At 49.1% G+C, this 24,539-nt stretch overlaps 1 protein-coding gene across 9 annotated transcripts in view; it reads right to left on the bottom strand.

Annotated features, from left to right (window-relative positions):
- Positions 1-24,539, bottom strand: part of NUGGC (nuclear GTPase, germinal center associated) — a 1,501,499-nt gene that overhangs the window by 880,879 nt on the left and 596,081 nt on the right. For all 9 annotated transcript variants that reach the window (XM_069221057.1, XM_069221058.1, XM_069221055.1 and 6 more), the window contains one exon: positions 16,727-16,846. In XM_069221057.1, the coding sequence (XP_069077158.1) occupies positions 16,727-16,846 (120 nt within the window). The remainder of the gene's footprint in view (positions 1-16,726; positions 16,847-24,539) is intronic.

Genomic DNA, 24,539 nt, shown 5'->3' with positions numbered 1-24,539 from the left:
GTCTTGCCTCCACGACTAGGAGGTGCCTCCACTGTCCCCGTGGAGTGTTTGGCTGAGGTGCTGGGCTGGGTCGTTGGGACCCTGCTCTTACGGGCAGGATGGAAGGGGGATGAGAAAGCTTCTTAGGGACAGTAGGAGGGAGTGGTTGTTGAAGGTGTGCTGATGTGAGGTGCATGGCTGTTGGGTGTCTGAGTGCCTGCGTTTGTGTCCTTTAAGGGGGGGGGGAGGACAGACAGGGTGGGAGAGGACATAGGGGACGCGTGGATGGATGTTGTGGAGATGTCTGCTGGTGAGGTGAGCGGGGACGTGACTGTGAGGGAGGTGGAGAAGGAGGAGGGGGGGGAGGCAGTGGATGTGGTTGTGTGTGCAACTGTCTGGTGTTGGCGTGAGTGCTTGTGGACTGAACTTTGCTGCCTGTGTTTGACTGTGCCACTCTTGTCTGATGACTTGCGTGCATGTGTGTATGGGATGGGTTGGGGTTGAGGAGACTGGGACTGGGAAGTGGTAGTTGAAGGGGGGGTTGGTAGGAACAGGGACAATGGCTGTCAGAGAGGAGGCCAGAGCCTGAATCGATCTCTGTTGGGCAGCAATCCACCATGGATGCCCTCCAGGAATGCACTGCATTGCTGCATCTGGAATGCCAGCCCCTGGATGGCATTCACAATGGTTTACTGCCCTACAGAGATAGATCTCAGGAGGTCAATAGCCTCCTCAACCAGTGAAGCAGTACTCACTGGGGCAGGGCTTGAGGTGCCTGGGGCGAAGGAGATGCCCACCCTCCTGGGTGGGGGGGGGGGGGGAGGACAGACAGGGTGGGAGAGGACATAGGGGACGCGTGGATGGATGTTGTGGAGATGTCTGCTGGTGAGGTGAGCGGGGACGTGACTGTGAGGGAGGTGGAGAAGGAGGAGGGGGGGGGAGGCAGTGGATGTGGTTGTGTGTGCAACTGTCTGGTGTTGGCGTGAGTGCTTGTGGACTGAAGTTTGCTGCCTGTGTTTGACTGTGCCACTCGTCTGATGACTTGCGTGCATGTGTGTATGGGATGGGTTGGGGTTGAGGAGACTGGGAAGTGGTAGTTGAAGGGGGGGTTGGTAGGAACAGGGACAATGGCTGTCAGAGAGGAGGCCAGAGCCTGAATCGATCTCAGGAGGTCAATAGCCTCCTCAACCAGGGAAGCAGTACTCACTGGGGCAGGGCTTGAGGTGCCTGGGGCGAAGGAGATGCCCACCCTCCTGGGTGAACGGGCACAGGCAACTCAGTGAAGGGCTACTGGGAAGGCAGTGCTGGTACGGGGGTGGCAGCTGTATCTGGAGCTGGGGTGGTCCCAGAGGTGTCCGCCACCACCAGGGTGCTCCCCTCACCCTCTGTCCCACTGGTTCCCTCGGCATCGGTAGACTCTGCCTCCTGGGTCCTTTGGGATGCAACTCCCTCTGTCGCTGGTGCTCCTGCCCCTCCGCCAGATGATGCTAATGCACACATGAACAATATGACAGAAGGGGCAAGGAGGGGAGGGAGAGAAAGGGAGCACTGGGTCAATTACAGCACAAACACCACAGTTGGCATACACAGTGCTGTCACACACAGGGATCAGGATTGAGCACTATGAATTGCATGGGCCAACCACTGCCAACTGCACCCCTCCTGGGACCCGCTAAGCCCTGTCTGACCTGGAATGCAACCAAGCTAGGTTACCTGGATTTGCTATACACCTATTACCCTTGAGCTGGATCACACTGCAATGTCTGACCTGGCATTAAGGGGCACCCACTAACTCACACCCACCACCCGGATCCCATGCCACCTACCAATTATTGTCGTAAACGCCCACTGTACCCACTCCCTTGTGGCTGCTGTGATGCCCTCAAGCGCCCATCCAGATCTGGATAGGCCACCACCAGTATGCGGGCCATCAGGGGGGGGTCAGGTTCCAACGGGCACCCCTTCCTCGTTGGGAAGCCATCCCCAGCTGGGCCTCCACGGGCTCCTGGGCCCAGCGTCTCAGGTCCTCCCACATTTTCCGACAGTGGGTGCTCCGCCTGCTGAAGACCTCCAGGGTCCACACGTCCTTGGCGATGGCACGCCGCACAATCCCTTCTTTTGATGGGAACTGACCTGCAGAGGTACTACAGACGGGAAGACACCATTAGACATACAATCCAGCCTGTCTCACATATGGCCCACCAATCCCGTTTCCATCTCCATTGGCACCCACATCGCCCGGCACCCACCATGTACACTACCACCAGACATTTGCACCCCCCCCCCCATGAAACAATGCTTGCACACTCATCTCCATGCATCATTCCCATATGCATTGTGGCCAAGGTATACTCGCATGTTGGTCTTGAGGCCCATACAGCAGTCCATACTGGGGTAGGACCACATCCACCAGTCGCTCCAACTCCATCGAAGTGAAGGCAGGGCTCTTTATCCGGTCACACGGGTCATGGTAGGTTCCAGACACAGGCCACAGCAGCACACACAGTGTAGGTGTTGTCCGGTGGAAAGTCAGGAATCAAGTGAGGAGTTAGATAGAAAATGGCGGTCACGTCCGCAGCGGTGTCCACCGTCACCACCGCCACTGATCCCCATTGGCCATTGTACTCCACAGAGCCCCATTTTAGCCAATGAGGAATTGCACGGCAGTGCAAGACTGCCTTCCGCCACGACGCCCAACGTCGGCAGAGTTACCGCACTTTCACCTGTCCCTGGATATAGGACAGGCAGTCGCCATTTAATGGTGGTGGACAACAATCAGATTATCCATAACTGTGTCATTGCCTAAAATTGCACATACATTGTCATTCCCACTGTCCCATCACATTAATGCTGTGTGTACACTGAGTTGGTGGATCCATTGTTGAAATTGTGACAGCCTACTCACTCTTGTGTCCCTTAGACACCTACCGCTGTGGATGAATAGGAGACAACCCCCGTGTACAGACCCCTTATGGACTTGGCTACACTGGAGGCACATTATACTCACCTACATACAGGACAGGGCCACAATCACAGAGCTGTGTGCCCAATTGAGGCCTGGCCTGATATTAGCTATCCATCATCTCACTGGAATACCCCCTCTTGTGCAAGTGCCATCAGTGCTCCATTTCCTGGCAACTGGTTATTTTCAAGTGACAGTAATGTCACAGCCAATGTTCTCAATCGTGCTAGAAAGGGTTTTGTCTGCCTTGGTGAAACATGTGCAGCTACACTGCTTTCCCCCAGGTGGAAGATTTGGCAACTGTGAAGGCAGGATTCTATGCAATGGGGTATATACCAAATATTATTGGGGCGATTGATGTTACACATATTGCGTTTGTCCCCCCACCCTCCACCAGAATGAACAGGTGTTCAGGAATCGGAAGAGTTTCCACTCAATGAATGGTCAAACGGTGTGCCTGGCGGACCAGTACATGTCCCACTGCCAAGTATCCTGGGTCGGTGCACGACGCCTTTGTCCTGTGGAATAGCAGCATCCGAAATGTGATGGCCCAAATACAAAGGCACAGGGTGTGGCTAATAGATGAGCCAGAGTCCCCACCCACTGTATGTCAGTGTATGCCATCAGGTGTTATCCCCATAGCATTGTGTGAGGCTAATGCTTGTTCCTCAACACTTGCAGGTGACTCTGGCTACCCAAACCTACTGTGGCTCCTGACCCCTGTGAGGAATGCCAGGACAGGGTCTGAGAACTGTTATGAGGCACATGGGCAAACCAGAAGAATAATCGAAAGGACCTTCGGCCTCCTGAAGGCCAGGGTCAGGTGCCTTCATCTGACAGGTGGATCCCTGTGCTACTCACCCGGGAAGGTCTGCCAGATAGTAGTGGCATGCTGCATGTTGCACAACCTGGCCCTCAGACGACATGAGCCTTTTCTGCAGGAGGGGGAGACTGGAGATGATCCTGTGGCAGCAGTGGACCCTGAGGACCACGAGGATTAGGAGGCAGAGGATGAGGATGTGGACAACAGGGCATCAGTTATATGTCAAAACTTCCAATGACACACAGGTGAGACAGTGTAACTGATCATTGCTCTGACTACTGGTTTCATCTGGGGTGACTGCAGCATGACGGCATTTATTTCCTTTGTATCTCAACTTACTGTCAGATATGGCTTCTTATTTTACAGATGTTGTTAATATGACAAGTGTCCTGATGTGATTTCTACCGACATTTACAGGTCATTTATCGTATGCTATCACAGTGTTCAGATCAATTACACTAGATGTGGCTGTTCTCATAAATGTACATTTTCAACACATAAAATACAGTCAAGTTGTGTTCAAGCGTATTTATTGTAGTGCTATAAAATTGAGGGAAAAGTGCAATGGAATGGGGTGATGGTAGAGGAAAGTCCAGGGTATTGTTCCAGTCTGTTTGTAGCATAGGTCCGGTGTCCAAGGGGCCATGAGAAGGGGAACAAAGGCACTTCAAAGTGGACAAGGAGACAGGGTGGGACACAAGGGGAACAATAAGGAGAGTCTCATTTCTTGGCAGTGGTCTTGGCAAGTGTCTCTGGCTTCCGTCTGGGTCGCAGGGAACGTTTACGGGGTGGTTCACCTTCTGCAGGGGAAGGGGTGCTGGTGGCCTGTGGATCCTACAGCAGGGCGTCCTGCCCACTAGCAGCAGCGGAAGTGGAGGGCTGGTCAATAAACTGGCTAGTGGTAGGGGCCCGCTGCTGTGCTGTTGATTTTCTCATGATGTTGGCCATGTCTGCCAGCACCCCTGCTATGGAGATCATGGTGGTGTTGAGGGCCTGCAAGTCCTCCCTAATCTCTTGATGGTGTACCTCCAGTAGCCGCTTATTCTCCTGTATGTTGTCAAGGATATGGCCCATCGTGTCCTGGGATTGTTGGTAGGCCCCCAGGATCTTGGGTGAGAGCCTCCTGGAGAGTCTGTTCCCTGGGCCTGTCCTCCCCCTGGCACACAGCGGTCCTCCCAGTGTCCCTGTTCCCCTGTCCTCTGAACGGTGTGCCCACTGCCTCTGACCCCAGTTCCCAGATTGTCTTGGGAGCGAGGTGTGGACTGGTGTCCCTGTACAGATGAGCACACTGCTGATTGACGTGTCCTGGGGACAGAGGTGCGGGGACGCTGAGTGGGTGCTGTGGTGTTGGATACTGATGGGCGAGGCTCTGTGGTGGACTGCGAGTGGGCTGGGGTGAATGACTGTCCAGTGGTGCCTGATGGGCCAGGTTGTTGATCCAGATCTAAAAGTCCAGAGTTACTGTCATCACTGGGGCCATCTTCTGTTGGGGGACTGGATAGTCGTGGCACCTCCTCTCCGCTGACATTGGCTGGGGCACCTGCAGGGATGTAAGTGATGTATTATACTTCATGTCTGTAACAAACTGTACATCCCTAGCTTCCCCTCTATCGTTGCTGTTGACCTGCCACCTTTGTGTATGGTGATGTATTGTGGGATTGTTAGTTCTCCATGCTGTGCATGCTTTGGTGATGGGTGTACATACAGGGCTCGGAGGGCTGTCCATGCATTGGTATAACATGCAAGGCTTGGCATTAGGGTTAGTCAGATGTGTAGGTGAAGTGCATGGGATGGAGTGGAGTGATGAGAGTGAGGGAGAGTGAGGGAGAGTGGGGGTGAGATACATGAAGGTATTGGGGGAGGGGGTGGGGGTGATGAGTAGTAAGTATTGACTCACCAGTGTCCAGTCCTCAGGCTACTCCAGGGAGTCCTTCAGGATGCAGGATTGGCAAGAATTGCTCCTCCCATGCTGTGAGCTGCTCGGGAGGAGGTGGGGGTCCACCACCTGATCTTTGTATGGTGAGCTTGTGCTTTGCTGCCACAGAACGTACCTTCCCCTGTTGATCGTTCCACCTCTTCCTGATGTCATCCCTTGTTCTTGGATGCTGTCCCACGGCGTTCACCCTGTCCACAATTCTCCGCCATAGCTCTCTCTTCCTGGCAATGGATATTTGCTGGACCTGTGCTCCAAACAGCTGTGGCTTTACCCTGACAATATCCTCCACCATGACCCTTAACTCCTATTCAGTGAAATGGGAGTGCCTTAGTGAGGACATGGGTGTTGTCTGTTGGTGTTGAGTAATGTGGTGGGGTGTGTGATTTGGGGTGCGTGAGGGATGTATGGGTGTATGTGGTGTGTGTGTCTAGATGTCGCATTGGTCATGGTGTCAGTCTGGTGGCAATAATTTGTATTTGTAAAGGGTTGTGGGTAATGTGGGTGTGTGTTTTATAGTGCTGTGGGTGTGGTGTGTGTATCAGTGTCAGGTCAGTGTTGGTAGTAGCCAATGTTGTATGGTTTAGTATTTAGGTGCCCATTCTGAGAGACCTGGTGTGTACTGCTAATGGTTTAGCGCCATTGAATGTCCGCCGTGGTGATTTGTGGGTCATGATGTAGTAGGCGTTGTTTTGTTGGTGTAACTGTATGGGTGTTGGTACCGACACTTTAACACTGACCTTTGGGCTGGCGGATTTGTGTATGTGGCAGTATTCTGTCAGACTGGTGTGTGTCATAATATGTGGAACGGATATTCATCACCGCAGCAGTATGTTGGCGGCTGTCGGCGATAAGCGGGATTTACCGCCAATCTCATGATGAGGGCCTTAGTGTGCTACTTACCTCCTAAGGGAGTATTGCCTCTTTAGTAATTTTTGGTATTGTGCCACTCAAATAAAGTACCTTTACTTTTGTAACACTGTGTGGTTTCTTTCATGTGTGTATGTGCTGTGTGAATACAGTGGTACTGCATGAGCTTTGCATGTATCCTAGATAGGCCTTGGCTGCTCATTCACAGCTACCTCTAGAGAGCCTGGCTTCTAGACACTGTCTACACTACACTAAAAGGGGATACCTGGACCTGGTATAAGGTGTAAGTACCATAGGTACCCACCACACGCCAGGCCAGCTTCCTACAGAAGTAAAACTAGTGCTTTTCTTAGGACAGCTGGGATCAGATGTCCTGTGGCCTTTTGTTTTACAAAGAAAGCACCATGCTTTCTTGTTAGAGGAAGAGGAGGATTTGGACCCACGCCCAGAGGAAGTTTATGGACCTCATGTAGACCCTTTCTTTTTATCTTTAGGTTTCTTCTCTTCCTTCCCTAAGGACTTAGAAGTATTACCCTTCTTTTGGTCATCCCTATTATGGGTTTTCTTACCCACCCTAATGCAAACACATTTGTCTGCCTTCTTTCTAAATTCTTGCGGAGAGGTCAGCTCAGAGTTCACCAGGTATTGGAGCAGTTTTTAAGTTTTAAGACACACAGGCAGTCATTACAACAATGGCGGTAAAAGCCGCTTACCGCCGCGCAGAAGACAGTCAACACACCGCCGCCGCGGAATTCCGCCACAGCTATTATGACCCACAGCACAGAATCCGCCAAAATCCAGACACCCACACAAGTCCGTCACACCAAAGGTCAGTGATAAACTGGCGAAAACAAAACCTCCACCGTCACGCCAACAGAAATGCGCCCACACTATCACGACACACGAGTCCACGCAGTGGTCTTTCAACCGCGGTATTGCATTGGCGGTACACACCGCTGCACTCAAAATACACACTCTTACAAAACACAGCCACATTGGACAATTCCAAATACACACAGCTGATACACAAACACACACCACTCCCACACACCCAATACAATATAAAACACACACCCACAAACCCCTACGACCACAATTACTGGGAGAAGACCAGAGAGAGACAACACAAACAACTACCAAGCATCCACAGGCACACAATACCATCACCCACAGAACTTCCATGCATCTCACACAACACACCACTAAATATCACCCTACTTATCACTATACACACCACCCCACACATCACCCACAACACCCCATGGCACGGCAAAGACACCCCAGGTTCTCTGAGGAGGAGCTCAGGGTCATGGTGGAGGAAATCATCCGGGTAGAGCCACAGCTATTTGGATCACAGGTGCAGCACACCTCCATTGCTAGGAAGATGGAGCTATGTCGAAGAATAGTGGACAGGGTCAATGCAGTGGGACAGGGGAAACCCGCTGGGACAAGGGAGGTTCAAGAGTGCCCCCACCCGTGGATGCTCAGAGAAGTGGATTGTCTACACCAGGGAGCCTTGTTGCATAGTGATGAAGCTGTGTTGGAACCTCCCATTGAAGTCAAGGAGGGACCTCAGGTGTCCAGCTGCTGTCGCGACCCGTGGACCAGGTCGGTTGAACCCAAGCATGGATTCCAGAAGAAGAGGACATAAGGAGAGAGGGGAAAGAGTCAAGACCAGCCAGGGGTGCCCAGGCAGTGCAGGGGATATTTCCCACCTTACTTGGTGATGCTTTCCTGAGTGATAGTGGACGAAGAAGATCAGCTGGGGAGTCCAGGCGAAGCAAAAAGATCCCAGGAGTCATCCATGAGCTGTCCCATGCCAGTTGTCAACTTGTAGAGAGGTCAATGGTCAGCAGGACCACCAACAAGCCCTGGCAAATGCAGGGACGCATTACACAGAGTATTGCAGGATTTTGGATACCAGCAAGATCCAGGAGACTCTACCTTTGCAGGTAAGGCAGGGTCAGCCCTTGGGAAGCAGGAGAGCCAGAAGGAATCTATGGAGCCCCCAGCAGGACCCTATGGCAGCAGGCGCAGGAAATTGCAGGGAGGCCTCCACAGCATATCAAAGAGAGATGTCCACGTGGCAGGGATGACATCTTTCCTGGAACTGAGTAGTGGTGGAGGCTGGGTCTTCTTGGAGCTAGGAGGTCCCCAGACTTGAATGGCAAGCAGACAAAGTGCAGAGGGGTTCCAGCCAAGCAGCTCCAACGAGGGACCACAGACTTCTCAGATGCAAAGAAGACAGGTCAGATCTCTGGAGAGCCACAGAACCACCACCTGTGTTGTATAGCTTTGAAGAGTCTGTGGGACAGCAGGATCCACACACCTGTCGTCGACAATGAAGTGCCTGTTGATGCAGGGGAGTGACTCCTTCACTCGAAGTGAGATTCCTTCTTGCTTTCCCAAGTGCATGCAGAATCCTTGTGATTCTGGAGAATGCACAGTAATGGATGTTGCCGAAGTCTTGCATATCTTGGAAATTAAGTAACAGTAGGCGCCCTCCTACTGGCTACGGTCTTGCTCTCAGCCTCAGAAGATCAGCAGCAGTTCCGGTGTCCAGGTTGCAGAAGTGTCTTGCAGACGGATCTAGGGTCTGTAGGAAAGTACCATCTTGCCTGGCATGTTACCCCCATTTTTTCACTGTATATATATTGTTTTAGTTGTATGTGTCACTGGGACCCTGGTATCCAGGGCTCCATTGCTCATAAGTGTGCCTGAATGTGTTACCTGTGTAGTGACTAACTGTCTCACAGAGGCTCTGCTAACCAGAACCTCAGTCGTTATGCTCTCTCATTTCTTTCAAATTGTCACTAACAGGCTAGTGACCAATTTTACCAATTTACATTGGCTTACTGGAACACCCTTATAATTCCCTAGTATATGGTACTGAGGTACCCAGGGTATTGGGGTTCCAGGAGATCCCTATGGGCTGCAGCATTTCTTTTGCCACCCATAGGGAGCTCTGACAATTCTTACACAGGCCTGCCACTGCAGCCTGAGTGAAATAACGTCCACGTTATTTCACAGCCATTTTACACTGCACTTAAGTAACTTAGAAGTCACCTATATGTCTAACCTTTACCTGGTAAAGGTTAGGTGCAAAGTTACTTAGTGTGAGGGCACCCTGGCACTAGCCAAGGTGCCCCCACATTGTTCAGGGCCAATTCCCCGGACTTTGTGAGTGCGGGGACACCATTCCACGCGTGCACTACATATAGGTCACTACCTATATGTAGCTTCACAATGGTAACTCCGAATATGGCCATGTAACATGTCTATGATCATGGAATTGCCCCCTCTATGCCATCCTGGCATAGTTGGCACAATCCCATGATCCCAGTGGTCTGTAGCACAGACCCTGGTACTGCCAAACTGCCTTTCCTGGGGTTTCACTGCAGCTGCTGCCAACCCCTCAGACAGGTTTCTGCCCTCCTGGGGTCAAGCCAGGCTTGTCCCAGGATGGCAGAACAAAGGACTTCCTCTGAGAGAGGGTGTTACACCCTCTCGCTTTGGAAAATGGTGTGAAGGCAGGGGAGGAGTAGCCTCCCCCAGCCTCTGGAAATGCTTTCATGGGCACTTTTGGTTCCCATTTATGCATAAGCCAGTCTACACCGGTTCAGGGACCCCTTAGCCCTGCTCTGGCGCGAAACTGGACAAAGGAAAGGGGAGTGACCACTCCCCTGACCTGCACCTCCCCTGAGAGGTGTCCAGAGCTCCTCCAGTGTGCTCCAGACCTCTGCCATCTTGGAAACAGAAGTGCTGCTGGCACACTGGACTGCTCTGAGTGGCCAGTGCCACCAGGTGACGTCAGAGACTCCTTCTGATAGGCTCCTTCAGGTGTTGCTAGCCTATCCTCTCTCCTAGGTAGCCAAACCCTCTTTTCTGGCTATTTAGGGTCTCTGTCTCTGGGGAAACTGTAGATAACGAATGCAGGAGCTCATCCGAGTTCCTCTGCATCTCTCTCTTCACCTTCTGCCAAGGAATCGACTGTTGACCGCGCTGGAAGCCTGCAAAACTGCAACAAAGTAGCTAAGACGACTACTGCAACTCTGTAACGCTGATCCTGCCGCCTTCTCGACTGTTTTCCTGGTGGTGCATGCTGTGGGGGTAGTCTGCCTCCTCTCTGCACTAGACGGAATCTTCCCCCTGCTACCGCAGGCACCAAAGAACTGCATCACCGGTCCCTTGGGTCTCCTCTCAGCACGACGAGCGAGGTCCCTCGAATCCAGCAACTGTGTCCAAGTGACCCCCACAGTCCAGTGACTCTTCAGTCCAAGTTTGGTGGAGGTAAGTCCTTGCATCCCCACGCCAGACTGCATTGCTGGGAACCGCGACTTTTGCAGCTACTCCAGCCCCTGTGCACTTCCGGCGGAAATCCTTTGTGCACAGCCAAGCCTGGGTCCACGGCACTCTAACCTGCATTGCACGACTTTCTAAGTTGGTCTCCGGCGACGTGGGACTCCTTTGTGCAACTTCGGGTGAGCACCATTTCACGCATCCTTGTAGTGCCTGTTTCTGGCACTTCTCCGGGTGCTACCTGCTGCTGAGAGGGCTCCTTGTCTTGCTCGACGTCCCCTCTGTCTCCTGGCGCAATTTGCGACATCCTGGTCCCTCCTGGGCCACAGCAGCATCCAAAAACACTAACCGCACGATTTGCAGCTAGCAAGGCTTGTTGGCGGTCTTTCAGCGGGAAAACACTTCTGCACGACTCTCCACGGCGTGAGGGATCCGTCCTCCAAAGGGGAAGTCTCTAGCCCTTGTCGTTCCTGCAGAAACCTAAGCTTCTTCTGTCCAGTAGAAGCTTCTTTGCACCCACAGCTGGCATTTCCTGGGCATCTACCCATCTCCGACTTGCTTGTGACTTTTGGACTTGGTCCCCTTGTTCCACAGGTACCCTCGACTGGAAATCCATCGTTGTTGCATTGCTGGTTTGTGTCTTTCCTGCAGAATTCCCCTATCACGACTTCTTTGTCCTTTGGGGAACTTTAGTGCACTTTGCACTCACTTTTCAGGGTCTTGGGGTGGGCTATTTTTCTAACCCTCACTATTTTCTAATAGTCCCAGCGACCCTCTACAAGGTCACATAGGTTTGGGGTCCATTCGTGGTTCGCATTCCACTTTTGGAGTATATGGTTTGTGTTGCCCCTATCCCTATGTGTTCCCATTGCATCCTATTGTAACTATACATTGTTTGCACTGTTTTCTAAGACTATACTGCATATTTTTGCTATTGTGTATATATATCTTGTGTATATTTCCTATCCTCTCACTGAGGGTACACTCTGAGATACTTTGGCATATTGTCATAAAAATAAAGTACCTTTATTTTTAGTATAACTGTGTATTGTGTTTTCTTATGATATTGTGCATATGACACTAAGTGGTACTGTAGGAGCTTCACTCGTCTCCTAGTTCAGCCTAAGCTGCTCTGCTAAGCTACCATTATCTATCAGCCTATGCTGCTAGACACCCTATACACTAGTAAGGGATAACTGGGCCTGGTGCAAGGTGCAAGTACCCCTTGGTACTCACTACAAGCCAGTCCAGCCTCCTACAGGGTCCCACCCACAGGGGGCCCTTAAGTAAGGAAGGAAGTTGGACACTTTCTGCAGTGACCCACCTTTTGGGAGGATGGGGGCGCAGGGGAGAGAGTCAGGGACGTCACCCAGCTAGACTAACCAATCAGATGCTCCCAGGGGCTTCTGCTCATGTTATTTCCAAGATGGCAGAATCAAGTGGCCACCTGGCAGAGCTCTAGGCAGATGCCTAGGGGAGGAGCTGGACAGGGGGGTGGTCACTTCCCTGTCGTTTGTATGGTTTCGCAGGAGTTGGGGGCTCCTGCATTGGAGTAAACCGGTTTATGCAAGGAGGCTGCCAAATGTGCCCTTGAAAGCAGTCTGGCGGCGCTCAGAGGCACCCCACCCCAGCGACACTTATTTCTAAGGGAGAGGTGGTCACACCTCTTCTCTACAGGAAATCCTTTGTTCTGCCTTCCCCTGCCCAAGTAAGGCTCAGCAGAAGGAGGGTAGAACAGTGTCTGGGGTCAGCAGCAGCACAGGCTGGCATGCAGACCCAGCAAGGCTGTACAGGCAGATATGGGGGATACCTTAGGTAATCCCCAGAGTACATGGTACCATGCAACTAGCACTGGAATCTGTGTAGTTGCATGATTCCAACCTGTTTGATACCAAACAAGTCTAGGTTTGGTGAAGCCATTAGCAGTTGGACATCTTGTGTTGATCAGTGTTCACTGCTTAACTTAAGATGGCCTCCCTGCACTTACAAAGCCCAGAATATGGAGTCTGGCGTTTGTAGGGGCACCTCTGCTCATGCAGGGGTGCCCTCACATTGAAAACCATGCACCCTACCCTTGGCTGAAGGGCCTACTTTATAGGTGACTTACAGGATCGGAGTGTAGTGACCACGATGTAAGGCAAACCTCATATCTGGAGTGAAAGGTGCATGCACCATTTCCCACAGGCTTCAATGGCAGGCCTGTAGTTACAGTTTGCATGGGCTCCCATGGGTAGCACAGTACATGCTGCAGCCCAATGGGGGACCCCTAGTGTACCAATGCCCTGGATACCTAAGTAACAAATACTAGGGACTTGTATGGGTGCACCAGTATGCCAATTGTGGGAAGTAACAGGAACTTACCAACTAAAATCAGCAGACAGAACACTGATACTGGGGTCCTGGTTAGCAGTGTACTAGTCTAAACATACTGACACCAGGCAAAAAGTGGAGTTAACTTGACAGAAAGGTGCTACTTTCCTACATATATGCACTCCTCCGGAATGTCCGGAAGACTTATGATGGGTCTCTTTAAATGCCTTTTTAGGTGACTCTGGGGGCATACCTTCAGGAGATCTATTGTAGGATTTGTGTGTTTTAAAGGAGTTCATCACTATCTTCCTCAGACAGAGGGATTTCTTTAGATTTTAGTCTCTGCAGCCAAATCAATAATCTCTCTGTCTTTCAGAGTCTTTTGTGAAAAAGTGTGAAAAACCTTACAGTCCTTAAGTTTATGTGCATGATGGAGACAGTAAATGCACTCCTTGTGTGGATCTTCAGAGTGCAAGCTCTTTTTGCCACATGTCCCTTTTTATCTGGTTTTGTCATTGTAGAGTAGGTAGAGTCTGTAACAAGAGAAAAACAGCCTGACCTGAGGAGAATACTTGTCAAAAGTTGAGTAGATGGTGGAAAAACTGAGCAGAGCTCAGGGAGACTCCATCACATGACATGTGCCAGAAAATCTAAGGGACTGGAGCCTAAGTGTTGAGGGTTTTAAAGAGTGCTGTTGCCTGATTGGCTGGACTTTAAGTCTTTTTTAATGATGCAATAAGATAATAAAGTGAATGTCTAACGTTAACCTCCTTGTAGACTTTTTCACTCCTGCTTTCTATGGTACCATTGGACTTTAACTGGAAAATGATTCAAGCATGTGAATCTATGAAAGATCCAATATTGGTGAATGTTACTTACTCTCTAAGTACACTTTTGTGGCATGTAGTGTTGTGAATTAATATGCTCTGAATACTCCTGCCACCTAGTGTTGGGCTCTGGCATCCTTTGATAAGATGTGCTGCAACTCCTCTGGCTGACCATGTTCATGGGCCCGACTAAATGCTAAATTATTTTTTCCCAGAGCAAGTGAGGTTCAGTGACTTAGCTTGGTGCACCATAAGGACTGGGTATCCAGGCGTTAAGTAGAGAAGGTCTGACAGGGGAGTAGTGTCCTCAGTTTCTAGCCTTCTTGATGAGAGGGAATTGTTTTCTTCCTAGGGATGTAGACCAAAGGTGTCTGGTGGGTTGGTAGAAGTGGAAGCGGTATTTGCGGTACGCTGGATAGGTAGTGGAGAGCTTTGTAGGTGTGAGTGAGTAGCTTGAACTTACAACTTTCCTGGACTAGGAGCCAGTGGAGATTGTTGAGGTGTGGAGAGATGTGGTTATTTTGTGGGATATTAATGATGAGTATGGCGGTGGTGTTCTGGATGGTTTGGAGACAGCCTAGAACTTGGGCTGGGACTCCCAAGTAGAGAGCGTTTTCGTAGTCAAGTCTACTTGTGATAAGAGCCTGGGTGACTGATCGTCTTGTGTTAAGTGGGATCCACTTGAAAATCTTGCGTTGTCTCGCAGAACGTGGAAGCAAGATGAGGAAACGGGAATTGATCTGTCTGCTCATGGAGAGGTTGGTGTCCAGAATGATCCTGAGGTCCTTGGCATGGTCCGCAGGGTGGGGGTTTGGTATTGGAGGGCCAAGCGCGAAGGGCCATCAAGAGGTGTCCCAGGGGAAGTGGTTGCTGCCAAAGATAAGGATTTTGTTATTGACTGTGTAAAGCTGGAGGCAGTTTTAAAATTTTTTTTTATTCCAAGCAGCGTCGTTGCTCATGCCTTCAGTTGGCCAAGTTTAATTTGGCAGTGCTGGTTGAATGGGTAAGGGAGAGGAGAAGCTGTGTGTCATCAGAGTAGGATACGGTGATGCAGTGGGCTCTGACAATGTCCAGAGAGGAGTCATGTAGTGGTTGAGGTGTAATGAGGGTGGTGGGAGAAGAGTCTGACTCAATGAGTTCTGTCAGTGAGACAGGAGGAAGTCCACTTGTGGGCCGGTTCGCAGATACCCAAGAACTGAAGTTTTCTGATGAGTTGTGAGACCGTACTAAAAGCTGCACAGAAGTAAAAGATGGGAGACAATCTTCTGGATGTTAGCCTTTAGGGGTCCAGGTTTTTGGAAATGCAGTAGTGGAGAAACCTTTTCCACCTTGCGGCATAGAATGCTCATGTAGTGGGCCTACGTGCTTCCAACAGAATGATCATGCATTCCTTGGGTAGATTTAGAGAGTCAAACTCTCGGCCTCAGATGCTTGACTGCTGGGTTGAGCAGACTAGGGTCTGTTTGTCGTATCTGTCCTTGTCTCTGTCAAGAAATATACAGCATGAATGACACCTTCTTGTGGGGGCTGATGGGTATTTCCAGTTGCATGGAGTACCCAGGCTGCCTTGCCCAAGTAGGAGCCACCAAGTTGAGTATAAAGGATGTTTGTCTCATTTTCCTCATGATGCCCTGAATGGGAAAGGGGGAAAAGTGTGGACAAAGAAACCTGACCATTCATAATGCATTGCACACTAACTGTGGGTGTGGGTACGTAGAGGCGAAGAGTGGGCATTTTGCATTTTTGAGGGTAGCAAACAGGCCTATTTGGGGAGTGCCCGGGGGTATCTGGCCTGCAGCAAAGCTTTGACATGTACAAGGCTGGATGATGGAGTCAGAAATTACAGCTTAATCTTTTTCAGCATCACAATTGGTTCAGAATACGAGTAAGAGCTCAACGTAGGGCAATTGCACCCAGACTCTGTATGGTCCCAGGAAAGTACATTTCCTTTCTCCTTCCAAAGAAATGTTTTGTGGTGAGATCTTTTGGGAGGTCGTTCCCTGTAGGGGGATTTACCTGAAGGCGAACGTTTGGGTGTAAGGAAACCTGAAGGTTGATGGGTTCTCTGGGATACCACATGCAGATGTTGTATGAGTCTGACAAGGGCATTTTTGGAGCATCTGCAACAAGGTTTGCCCCACAAAATTTCAAGAGATGACATTTGAGCTTGTCACTGTTGATATCAGAGGACATTTTATTGGGGAAGCACCAAAAAGAGCTTGAGACCGACAATTGAGTTATGGGGAAAAAACAACACTGCTAGTGACATATTCCAATGTCATTACATTCTGGGTGGGAGCATCGTCACAGATAGTCATAAGGCGAGGAGTCTGCGGGAAGAATGAGCCATCAGAGCGAGCTAAGATATAAATGCCCAGTGTTTTTGCAAGGCAATCCTACATTCAAGGGCTCATCACCATCGCAGAACTATTAAAGGACACTGACACAGTGTTAATGAAGAATCTATGACAGTGCTTAAACTTGCTTTCCCTAGCATTCTCTGGAACAGTGTGCAACTGAGACCTCAATCAAAATTACTGAAAGAATACATGAATCCAGCAAAAACAGGGGCAGGTGAATGTTTCCATGATGTATGCATCATGTAGGAAAGGAAGAGTTACACAGCACTGACCTCATCAATCCACTTTAAATCTCAGTTTTGATCGGTATTGAACAAATTCAATATGTTAAGACAAAAGAATGGCAGCAAGGCATTATCTTACCTGGAGCCCACTGTTGAAATCAGACTGTATGCGTGCCTTGGAGAAGTTATTTCGGGACTTAACACAGATCAGTGAAATTTCCCCAAGTATCTGGTCTTTCTCTTGCTCCATTGAGATTTTCTGTTGATAAATATCACACACTTGTCAAACAGCATGTTTTAAATGGCTTTGTTTCAACAGGCGCACTGAGACTGTGATACTTTGCAGAAAAGCATATTTATTTACCTGCTATCTTCTTTATTTCTGGTCTCAATATTTTTCATTACAGTCCATACTTAAAGGGAACAAATCTAAGTCTAGAAGATGGGCAATCACAAGCGCCCATTTGGTTAAAGGCATTTTTCGCAACCTTTCTACTTGCCCTGGTGATGAATACACTTGCCCTCAAACTGGGAATATCCAATTCTCATTACAAAAGCAAACGCAAGTAGACCAGAGGCAAACTAGGATTGCAATAAGAAAACACAAAAATCAATACAATGAGGGATCATCTCTTCAAACAAACAGCCTCAGGAATCACTCTCGGTCTCACGCAAAAACGGAATGTATTTGGGATTCCTTGACCAGATACTGCTGAAACACCTCACAGGCTGCAGAACAAACTTGCTACGCAGGTTTGTGAGACAATAACAGAATGATAAGGAGCTGCTGTAGAGATTCACTAAGATAGCCCTTCAAAGGCAAAGCAGTGTTATTTGTAACTTGTGGTGTACCACAAATACAGATCATTGGGACATCCAAATACCAGGCTCAGCATGAGTAAACAATACTCCAAAGGTATAACAACGAATAGAGAGATGACTAATCCTTTCTTACTTATAAGACTTCTATTTTATAGGCAGTGGGTAAAAGCAGACCAACAAAATGAAAATGTCACTTACCCAGTGTACATCTGTTCGTGGCATCAGTCGCAGTAGATTCGCATGTTCTGCAATAGCTCGCCATCTGGTGTTGGGCCGGAGTGTTACAAGTTGTTTTTCTTCGAAGAAGTCTTTCGAGTCACGGGACCGAGTGACTCCTCCTTTTGTCTCCATTGCGCATGGGCGTCGACTCCATCCTCGATTGTTTTTCCCCGCAGAGGGTGAGGTAGGAGTTGAATTGTAGTAATAGTGCCCATGCAATGGAGTGACTAAGTATGCACTTATTTAAGGTTGAGATGATACATATATAAATAATTGAAGGTAACTTCCAAACTGCTACAGGCTCCCGGGGAGGCGGGTGGGCACATGCGAATCTACTGCGACTGATGCCACGAACAGATGTACACTGGGTAAGTGACATTTTCAGTTCGATGGCATCTGTCGCTGTAGATACGCATGTTCTGCAATAGACTAGTAAGCAGTTATTTCCCCAAAAGCGGTGGATCAGCCTGTAGGAGTGGAAGTAGTCTGAAATAATGTCCTTAATACAGCTTGACCTACTGTGGCTTGTTGTGCGGATAACACGTCTACACAGTAGTGCTTGGTGAATGTGTGAGGCGTAGACCATGTGGCTGCCTTACATATTTCTTGCATTGGGATGTTTCCTAGAAAGGCCATGGTAGCACCTTTCTTTCTGGTTGAGTGTGCCCTTGGTGTAATGGGCAGCTGTCGTTTAGCTTTAAGGTAGCAGATTTGGATGCATTTAACTATCCATCTGGCTATACCTTGTTTTGAAATTGGGTTTCCTGCATGAGGTTTTTGAAATGCAATAAAGAGTTGTTTAGTCTTTCTGATGTTCTTTGTTCTGTCAATGTAATACATTAATGCTCTTTTGACATCTAATGTATGTAGTGCCCTTTCAGCTACGGTATCTGGCTGTGGAAAGAACACCGGAAGTTCCACTGTTTGATTTAGATGGAACGGTGAAATAACCTTTGGCAAAAATTTAGGATTGGTCCTTAGGACGACTTTATTTTTGTGTAGTTGTATAAAAGGTTCCTGTATAGTAAACGCCTGAATCTCGCTTACTCTTCTCAGGGAAGTAATGGCGATGAGAAATGCCACCTTCCAGGTTAGGAACTGTATGTCGCAGGAGTGCATGGGTTCAAAAGGTGGACCCATAAGTCTAGTTAGGACAACATTTAGGTTCCATGAAGGAACAGGTAGTGTTCTTGGTGGTATAATTCTCCTAAGGCCCTCCATGAATGCTTTAATGACTGGTATTTTATATAGGGAAGTTGAATAGGTAGTCTGCAGGTATGCAGATATTGCTGCAAGGTGAATCTTAATGGAAGAGAAAGCTAGGTTAGATTTTTGTAAGTGAAGCAAGTAACCCACTACATGTTCTGGAGTTGTGTGTAATGGTTGTATTTGATTAATATGGCAGTAGCAAACAAACCTCTTCCATTTACTTGCATAGCAGTGCCTGGTGGATGGCCTTCTTGCTTGTTTTATGACTTCCATACATTCTTGGGTAAGTTGTAAGTGCCCGAATTCTAGGATTTCAGGAGCCAGATTGCTAGATTCAGCGATGCTGGATCTGGGTGTCTGATCTTTTGGTTGTGCTGTGTCAACAGATCTGGCCTGTTGGGCAATTTGATGCAGGGTACCACTGATAGGTCTAGCAGCGTTGTGTACCAGGGTTGCCTTGCCCAAGTTGGTGCTATCAATATGAGTTTGAGTTTGCTTTGACTGAGTTTGTTTACCAGGTAGGGAAGGAGAGGGAGAGGAGGAAAAGCGTAAGCAAATATCCCTGACCAGTTCATCCATAGGGCATTGCCTTGGGATTGTTTGTGTGGGTATCTGGATGCGAAGTTTTGGCATTTTGCGTTCTCCCTTGTCGCAAACAAGTCTATCTGAGGTGTTCCCCAGAGTTTGAAATAAGTGTTCAGTATTTGGGGGTGAATTTCCCATTCGTGGACCTGTTGGTGATCTCGAGAGAGATTGTCTGCGAGTTGATTTTGTATCCCTGGTATAAACTGTGCAATTAGGCTAATTTGGTTGTGAATTGCCCAATGCCAAATTTTTTGTGCTAACATGCTTAACTGCGTGGAGTGCGTCCCTCCCTGCTTGTTTAGATAATACATTGTTGTCATGTTGTCTGTTTTGACGAGAATGTATTTGTGAACTATTATTGGTTGGAAAGCTTTTAGTGCTTGAAAAACTGCAAGAAGTTCTAGGTGATTGATATGCAGTTTTGTTTGATGTACGTTCCATTGTCCTTGTATGCTGTGTTGATCGAGGTGTGCTCCCCACCCTGTCATGGAAGCATCTGTTGTTATTACGTATTGTGGCACTGGGTCTTGAAAAGGCCGCCCCTTGTTTAAATTTATGTTGTTCCACCACAGAAGCGAGAGGTAAGTTTGGCGGTCTATTAACACCAGATCTAGAAGGTGACCCTGTGCTTGAGACCACTGTGATGCTAGGCATTGTTGTAAGGGCCTCATGTGCAGTCTTGCGTTTGGGACAATGGCTATGCATGATGACATCATGCCTAGGAGTTGTAATACCATCTTTGCTTGTATCTTTTGTGTTGGATACATGCGTTGTATGATGGTGTTGAAATTTTGAATTCTTTGTGGACTTGGAGTGGCTACTCCTTTTGATGTGTCTATTATGGCTCCCAGGTATTGTTGTACCTTGCGTGGCCGAATCTTGGATTTTGTGAAATTGACGGTGAACCCTAGTTTGAAGAGGGTTTGTATGATATGATTTGTGTGATTTGAGCACTCTATTAACGAATGGGCCTTGATTAGCCAGTCGTCTAGATATGGGAACACATGTATTTGCTGCCTTCTGATGTGTGCAGCGACTACCGCTAGACATTTGGTAAAGACTCTTGGTGCGGTTGTTAATCCGAAAGGCAGTACCTTGAATTGGTAATGTATTCCTTTGAATACAAACCTTAGGTATTTCCTGTGCGATGGGTGAATTGGTATATGGAAATAAGCATCCTTGAGGTCTAAAGTTGCCATGTAGTCGTGCAGCTTTAGCAATGGCAATACTTCTTGTAGTGTGACCATGTGGAAGTGGTCTGATTTGATGAAAGTGTTGACTACTCTGAGGTCTAGGATTGGTCTCAGTGTTTTGTCCTTCTTTGGTATCAGAAAGTACAGTGAGTAAACTCCTGTGTTTATTTGTGTGTTTGGCACTAATTCGATTGCATTCTTTTGCAATAGTGCCTGCACTTCTATCTCTAGGAGATTGGAATGGTGTGTTGTTAAATTTTGTGCTTTTGGTGGTATGTTTGGAGGGAACTGTAGAAATTCTATGCAGTAACCATGTTGGATAATTGCTAGAACCCAAGTGTCTGTAGTGATTTTCTCCCATGCTCTGTAATAATGACCTATTCGTCCCCCCACTGGTGTTGTGTGGAGGGGGTGAGTGACATGTGAGTCACTGTTTAGTAGTAGGGGTTTTGGGGCTTTGGAATCTTCCTCTATTTCTAGGGAATTGCCCTCCTCTATATTGTCCCCGAAAACCTCCTCTATACTGTCCTTGGTAACTGGACGGTGTGGCTTGAGAGGTGCTGGCTTGTGTGCTTTGACCCCGAAACCCCCCTCGAAAGGGCGTTTTACGGAATGAGCTGTAATTCCCTCTGCTCTGCGGGGAGTAGAGTGCGCCCATGGCTTTGGCAGTGTCCGTATCTTTTTTGAGTTTCTCAATCGCTGTGTCCACTTCTGGACCGAACAGTTCTTTTTCATTAAAAGGCATATTGAGAACTGCTTGTTGAATCTCTGGTTTAAATCCAGACGTTCGGAGCCATGCATGCCTTCTGATAGTTACAGATGTATTAATTGTCCGTGCAGCTGTATCTGCAGCGTCCATGGAGGAGCGGATCTGGTTGTTGGAGATGGCCTGTCCCTCCTCAACCACTTGTTTTGCCCTATTTTGGAAGTCTTTGGGCAGATGTTCAATGAGATGTTGCATCTCGTCCCAGTGGGCTCTGTCATAGCGCGCAAGTAGTGCCTGGGAGTTCGCGATGCGCCACTGGTTTGCAGCTTGTGCTGCGACTCTTTTACCAGCTGCATCAAACTTGCGGCTTTCTTTATCTGGGGGTGGTGCATCTCCAGATGTGTGAGAGTTGGCCCTTTTCCTAGCTGCTCCTACAACAACAGAGTCTGGTGGCAGCTGTGTTGTGATGAAAGCCGGGTCTGTAGGAGGCGGCTTATACTTTTTTTCCACCCTTGGTGTGATTGCCCTACTTTTGACCGGGTCCTTAAATATGTCTTTTGCGTGCCGGAGCATACCAGGGAGCATAGGCAGGCTTTGGTAGGAGCTGTGGGTGGAGGAGAGTGTGTTGAACAGGAAATCATCCTCGACCTGTTCTGAGTGGAGGCTTACGTTGTGAAATTGTGCTGCTCTAGCCACCACCTGAGAGTACGCGGTGCTGTCTTCTGGTGGAGATGGTTTTGTAGGGTATGCCTCTGGGCTGTTATCTGACACTGGGGCGTCGTATAGGTCCCATGCGTCCTGGTCTTGGTCACCCTGGCTCATGGTGGTGTGAGCTGGGGAGTGTGATGGCGTTTGTGCTGGTGAAACGTTAATCACGGGCGGAGGAGAGGGTGGTGGTGTAACTCTTTTCACCACTTTTGGTTGTGGTGCTTGTTCCGTCTGGAACTCCAACCTTCTCTTTCTCCTAATGGGGGGAAGGGTGCTTATTTTTCCTGTCCCCTGCTGAATGAAGATACGCTTTTGCGTATGGTCCGCATCAGTTGCTTGTAGCTCTTCCTCAAACCTATGCTTCTGCATTTGGGAGGTTAGCGAGTGCTCTTCTGTATAAGAGCCTGAAGCTGGGTCGCTTGCAGTTTGTTTCGGCGTCGAAACTGTGTCTGCGTGTTTTTTCGGCTCCGAGGTGACTTTTTTCCTTTTCGGGGCCGAAACCTCTCGGCGTCGATCTGTTTCGGTGCCGCTGTCTCGGCGTCGAGCCGTGTCCACACCGGCATCTCGGTGTCGAGGCTTGTCTCCAGCACTTTCTCGGTCCCGAGAAGGCTGCGTGCCGGTGTCTCGACCGGAGTCGGACGATCTCGGCACTGTTTGGGCCTTTTTCGGTGCCGACGGTCGGTCACCGATTTTATGGGTTGAGCCATGGCCTGGTGGCAGTGGCGTCCCCTGGGCCTTGTAAATGTTTCTTTGTGTGGTTTTCGACGTCTTACTCACGGTTTGTGTATCGTCGAGTCCTTCGGAGTCTGAGTCTTGGATCGAGAAGGTACCTTCCTCTTCCTGTTCCTCGAACTCCCGTCGGGCTGTCGGTGCGGACGCCATTTGAAGTCTTCTGGCTCGACGGTCTCGGAGTGTTTTTCGGGACCGGAACGCACGACAGGCCTCGCAGGTGTCTTCGCTGTGCTCAGGTGACAGGCACAGGTTGCAGACCAAGTGTTGGTCTGTGTAGGGGTATTTATTGTGGCATTTGGGGCAGAAACGGAACGGGGTCCGTTCCATCGGCGTTCTTCAGCACGCGGTCGGGCCGACCAGGCCCCGACGGAGGATCGAAAAATTACCCCGAAGGGCACCGGAGCTCTTCGATCTTCGATGCGGTGTTGAATGTAAGTATGCCGATCCCGAACGCAACAATACCGACGAAAATCTTCCGAAATTAACTATTTTTTCTGTTCCGAAACTCGGAGCGACAGGAACACGTCCGAACCCGATGGCGGAAAAAAAACTATCGAGGATGGAGTCGACGCCCATGCGCAATGGAGACAAAAGGAGGAGTCACTCGGTCCCGTGACTCGAAAGACTTCTTCGAAGAAAAACAACTTGTAACACTCCGGCCCAACACCAGATGGCGAGCTATTGCAGAACATGCGTATCTACAGCGACAGATGCCACCGAACTTACTGTTTCTAACAAGACGGATCACTGAGTTAATACAAAAGTGTAAAACAAAGCATTGTAGAAAACCAACTCATCTCTGCAAAAGTCAATATATTAAACTGGTAATCATCTATAAGGTCAGGATTGGCATTTTACATGTCTGGTTTGGCACGGCTATTGACTGGCTGGCGAAAACACCACCCATTCCACACACACAGGCAACTTTTAAATTGGACACAAATTACTAACTTGCTTTCTATTTGTCTAGAGAAAAGTTCCTCAGAAGGGAGTGGGCTACAGCCAGTTTGAGCTTCTATTTAGACATCCAGTTAGGGGTCCTCTTTGTCTTGTATGGACCAGATGTACGGTCACGTATGGCTGAGAACATGAAGAAGGCCAGCCAAGAAATGCAAAAGTTATGGCATGTCCAAAAGGCTGTTCTGACTGTTTACCAGCCAGAGCAGAAGGTGTGCGATTTGGAGCCTCTGGCCCGAAGAGCACTCCAAGACAAGTGGTTTGGCCCCCCATTCAATTGTAGAGAAGAAAGATGAGGTCCCCTATTTGTACCCAAAAAGACCCCATAGGGGGTTTCGTGTGAACCGCTTAAGGCCTTACTTTGACAGGACTGACATGAGCTTGCTAATGGCCAATGATGAGGGACAGGAGGAAGAGAGGGACTGTCTCCCTGACCTACTCTCACACAACCCTGTTGATGGCTCAGTAGATGAAGAAGTCTTTGCTGACAGCCTCCCTGACCAGCAACAAACTGATTACAGACAGCTGCTCAGTCAGTTCCCAGAAATCTTCTCTCAGACACTCAGTCAGACTATCTGGGGTCCCCATGATGTGGACACAGGTGACAGTCTGCCTCTCAACAGTAAAATCTACAGGCAACCTGACCATGTTAGCGATTATATCATAGCAGAAGTATCCAAGATGCTAGATTAAGCCTTCAGACAGCCATTGGGCTAGTCCTATAGTCCTTGTACCCAAACCTCATTCCTGTGGCAAAAAGAAAGAAATGGGGTTCTGTGTAGACTACAGAGGGCTCAATGCAGTCACTAACACTGATCCCC

The sequence above is a fragment of the Pleurodeles waltl genome, chromosome 2_2 (assembly GCF_031143425.1).
Source record: "Pleurodeles waltl isolate 20211129_DDA chromosome 2_2, aPleWal1.hap1.20221129, whole genome shotgun sequence".
NCBI classification, from domain to species: Eukaryota; Metazoa; Chordata; class Amphibia; order Caudata; family Salamandridae; genus Pleurodeles; species Pleurodeles waltl.
This window is presented reverse-complemented; position numbering and strand designations above follow the sequence as displayed.